The sequence below is a fragment of the Cryphonectria parasitica genome (genome assembly GCF_011745365.1).
Source record: "Cryphonectria parasitica EP155 unplaced genomic scaffold M406scaffold_14, whole genome shotgun sequence".
NCBI classification, from domain to species: Eukaryota; Fungi; Ascomycota; class Sordariomycetes; order Diaporthales; family Cryphonectriaceae; genus Cryphonectria; species Cryphonectria parasitica.
In genome coordinates this window covers 5,622-10,796 of record NW_024468922.1, presented here as the reverse complement: position 1 = coordinate 10,796, position 5,175 = coordinate 5,622, and the positions used below count along the sequence as shown (strand labels likewise).

Here is a 5,175-nt window from a genome sequence, read left to right as displayed (position 1 = left end):
GAATAGAATCAATAAATCCTGTATTCGCAGATCTTTCTCTGTTTCAAAAAGTATTCAAGATCGAAATCTTCTGATTTCCCGCTTCTTGAAGAACTTTGTTAAAATGCTCATCTATTCCTATTATAAGAAGCGCAGTTTCAAATTCTGCAAGATGTTTTCCAGAAACTCTTCTTGCTATATTGAATATATTCGCCTAGATTGCTCCAAATGCAACATTATAAGTCCCTTCTCTGAGAAGCTTTGCAATATTGCTATCTAATATTGAAAATTGGAAAATGAAATTGAAAAGAGAAAAACTAAGCTTTTCTATTTATATTAATAGAAATGAATATAGTCTGAGAAGATGAAATATGCTCTGCATTATAATATTACTTGTATGAAGGAATTGGATTGTATAGAAGCTGAGAAGGCTGAGGCTGAGAGGATGCATATTGCTGCTAAAGTGCAGGCTGTAGTGGCTAAGGAATCTGCTGTTATAGCTAAGGATTCTTCTTTTGAGAGTTTTGATTGGAGTTCCGTAGATTTAAGAAACTCTGTAATAAACTGATTGAGTTTTCTGAAGAGTAAGGTTTTCAAGGTTTCTGAATTTTGGTTTGGAATGAAGTGATCATTCTAAGTGCTAGTTTCTTTTCTTTTCCAATACTCAGCTACTTTTTCCTAAGCGTTTTTGATGTTTTCCTATAGTTTTTATAAATTCTCGCTTGCTAAGTAATCTTTCCATTTGATAAAGTATTCCTTCATACTATCTATACTTCTGTACTTAAGAATCTTCTTTATCTTATACTCTGATTTATTATTTTCTATTTCTGCTATATTATCTGCTAATATTTTCTATACTGCTAATTCTAGTAATAAGATATAAAAAACTGGATATATTCTTATCTTATAAGATAGAGCTAATTCATAGTTAACTGGGAAAATCTGTTGCAAGATTTTAAATAATTCTAACTTTTTATAATTAAGTTTGTTGCTAGATTTGATTATTTTGATATTTTTTCGAAATAGATAGATCTTATCTCTTTCCTATAGAATTGGTTTCTCAATTCTTTTGGAGTTTGTATACTGTATTATTTGTTCTTGAATGAATTGTAATTCTAATTGAAGTTCTTTCTAAATCTTCTTGATTTTCTTAATTCTTTTATTTGTAGCTTCTGCATTCGCTTCTAGTAGTATCTTGTAATAAGCTGTTAGATTGTATTTATAAAGTATGAAGAATAATGATTTCTTTATTATGCTTATATTTGTATTATTATAAGCGAACTATATAAGAAGCAATAGATTAATTCAGTTATTTTATTTCTAATTAATATAATATTAAAGATATTATTTAATAACTTAGTTTATTCTTTCTATTTATTTATTTATTTGCAAGTGAAATGCTATGAATATTTTGTAATATATTTCAAGCTGTTTTATAAGCAAAGTTCAAAACTTTGAATTAAACTTTCTGTTTCTATTAAAGATTACTTCTTCTAGCATGCTGTAGCTAGCAATAATCATTCTGAGAAATGTATATGCGAGTTCTTCTGCTATACTGCTTTTCTTATAAAAAAGAAAGTAAGCATACTTGCTCAGTTTACAAATTACTACTAAAATGCTATTATATTATATCTTAATTAAGAGTTCTTATAAAAGAAATAGCTTAATAATAAAGTTTAAATTAATAGATTGCTAAATAGTTATAAATACTAATAAGAAATGCAGTAGTTTATAAGACTTGTATCTTTCTGCTTTATTCTTCTTATAGCTATTGCATTGTTATAGAATATTCTCAATTCTTTTTCTAAAGTTTAATAAATTTTAGTATCTTCTAATATATTTATAGATTGCTCTGATTCTCTGATATCTGTATGCTAATGCGCTATATATATTCTTGATATAGCTATTCTATTCATCTGAAATTATTAATTCTGAATTCTTTTCCAAAGATTTGATTCTAAAGATAGCATTCAGTTCTCTATATATATTAACAAGATTTCCTAATTCATTTTAAGCAAAGATATTCTATATATCTGAGAAATCTGCATTTCAATAATCTGATTGCTTGCTAAGAGCATCTGCTTATTCATTCTCTGAGCTTTTGCAGTATATAATTCTGAAGTTAAATTATAAAAGAAATTCTGCTTATTTAACTTATTACTTATTTAAAACTTTGATTATTATAAATATAATTAGATTCTTATAATTCGAATAAATTATAATTGAATATTGTATACTAATAAAATAATATTGCTATTCCTTAAAAGCTTTTATTATTGCTATAAGTTTCTAATTAGAGATTTTATAATTGATTTCTAAGCTATTTAACTTTTTTGAAAAATTGCTTATAATTCTTAAACATTCTTAGTTATCTTGCTAATCAAATTGTTTCCCGAATATATATCCCAATGTATTGATTTTAATTTCAAAGAGTTTATAAAGATCTGCTTTGTATAGAATTAGCTCTAAGATAATATACTTGATAATCTTATTAAAAGCTTTTTATGCTTTGAAAGTTTATTTAAAAAGCTGCTTCTTCTTAATAAGATTTATAAGAGAATATGCAATTTAGCTATAATTCTTAATAAACTGCTTATAGAAGTTAATATATTCAAGAAAAGATTTAATATTTCTAATATTTCTGAGAATTAGCTAGTTTCTAATAGCTTTTATCTTATTTTTTTGTAGCTTAATGTATTCTAGCTTGATTATAAATTCGAAATAATTAATCTTTTGTATATAAAAGTAACTTTTTGCAGATTCTACAAGGAGTTTTGCATTCTAAAGCGTTTGCAATACTGTTTTCATATATTTCTTATATTCTTTTAGCATTCGAAAGTAAATAAGAATATTATTGAGATATATAATAATAAACTAATTTAGATATTTATATAAAATATAATTGATTATTTCTTGAAATGAAGCTAAGGTATTTATTAAACTGAAGAGTATAATCAAATATTCGTAGTATTTATAATATATTCTAAAAGCAGTTTTCTATTCTTCTTCTTTCTTTATTCTAATTAGATTATAAGCTTCTTTCAGATTCAGAGCTATAAATTACTATACTTCTTGCAATTTATTTCATAATTTCTTAATAAATAGCAACAAATATTAATTCTTAATTATAATATTATTAAGTTGCTTATAATTAATATATAGCTTAAGCTTGCTATTTTTCTTAAGTATAAACAGAATGAGATATTCTGCTGATAATTATAATGATTATATATATTCTTTCTTAAGATTCTCATTAAGATACTTCTTGAGTATTTCTAATTATATCTTATTTAATCCATAGATAAGAAAGAACTTAAGCTGTTTTTCTTTTTATAGCAGAATCTTATAGTTGTATAAGCTATATTCTAATAATTCTGTATTCAGTTTTTTCTGAAATAATTTTTTGAACTTGTAATATTCTCGTAATATGCTTGCGAGTATTAGTTCTGATTTATATGCTGTTTCTGCTATCTGGAGGAACAGTAGGTACTGTTGAGCGTATTTCTTTTCGTTCGTTGTTTTTGAAAGCTTTAAGCGTCTGCTCCGAGCTGAACCGACCGCTCGAGAGCCTGGTTTCGAAGTTTCTGTGTGAACCCACAATTCACATTTTGAAGCTTTTCCTTGTTGCTTCGGAGCAGGCCGACCTGCTGAGAGCTTCGCTTCCGTTGTCTTGCTAACCTGTTAGCGCTCTAGCACTGTTTGAGTTCGCTTGTTACTAAGTTCTTCTCCTTGAACTATCAGCTTTGCTGGTTTGAAAATATCTGTGAAGTTGTTTGAAGCTTCTTTTCCTGAGTATTTTTCAATAACTAGCTTCAATCCTGCATTGTTGATTGCAACTATTTCTCTGAATACAGCTTATTCTCATGAGATCTAGCCAGTAGTTCAATTGATTCGAGAATTGTGCTTCTTAAGCTATAAAAGCTTCATAATCAGCTCATACTGTGCTGTATTCGTAATATTAAAAGAAACCTTAGTTATATATTCTTGAATCAAGATAGATAGATGATTAATCTTCTTATTGATTACTTCTTAGTTATATGCAATAGATTATTCTTTTATAGTGCTAAGAGTATATAATTGCTTTTTTTATTTTCATTATAGTTATGTTTGATTAATAATATATAGGAATATAAAGTTTTTCTGAGCGCTACTATTCAATAGTGCGCTATATCTGTATTCTTAAATATATATATTGAACTTAATATAAGCATAATCTGCTTTGAAAGCTTTATATAGGAACTATTTCAGTTTAATCATCTGCAGTTTCTTTACAAACAATCCTATTCTTTTGAAATTATTGAAAGCTGCTTATTCTTTCTCTAAGCTTGCTTTGCTGCTTCTTAAGCAAGCTTCTTAGCTTGCTTTTGCTTATATTATTATTATTTCTAATCTTTCTTCTATTCATACTAATTGCAAATCTTATTATTAATATGAATTATATAGAACATTATTTCATATTGCTACTATTCTATTTTCTTATTTATATATTGCTCAGAGCAATTATCTAATAGCTTAATATATGCATTATAATGCTATCTATTGAGAACTTCTCTAAAGCAGAGTTTCTATTCTTTAACAGCCTGAAGGATTTATTCTGATTCTCTAACAGGAAACTAATTGTATTATATCTTTTCCGAGAAATGCATTCTGCAGCTATAATAGATGCAGAAGATTTATGCTAGTTCGTAGTATAAGCTGTGAAGTGAGCTGATTCGAGAATTCTTGTTTTATTATGCTTTGATATTTTGTAAAGGAATATAGATAAAAAGCTTTTCTAGCTCTATTCTATAAACAAGATATTTAATTTATATTGTTTCCTTATTCTATTCAATGCTGAAAGGAAATCTTTCTGTAAGCTTTTTGAGTTCATTGTTTATGAGAGATTCTAGTGAATCAGCAAATCGTTTATCTTAGCTAGGTTCTTCTGTTACTTATAAAGCATTTTCGATATTGTTCAGATATTTGTACTAATAACTAAGAAGATATCATCCCTTATTCATATCTCTAATTGTAATGCTTAGCATAAGTAGCGAGAAATAATGAAGAATATTATTGCTAAGCTCTTCTTTCAATATTTGAATACTTTATTTAGTAATATTAAAGCAGTTCGAATTGCTACTGCTTATAGTTATGCTGAGCATATAGCTCCGTTCTGCTATTGCTATCTGCTTATAGCGCTTAGATTTCTAAGGAAAC

General features: G+C 26.6%; 1 protein-coding gene across 1 annotated transcript; it reads left to right on the top strand.

Annotated features, from left to right (window-relative positions):
- Positions 1–337: 337 nt before the first annotated feature.
- On the top strand, positions 338–547 carry M406DRAFT_270275 (uncharacterized protein; the record flags this gene model as incomplete). Its single annotated transcript, XM_040918071.1, has 1 exon — positions 338–547. A coding segment is annotated over one exon (210 nt), but the record flags the coding sequence as incomplete, so codon positions are not given.
- Positions 548–5,175: the final 4,628 nt, after the last annotated feature.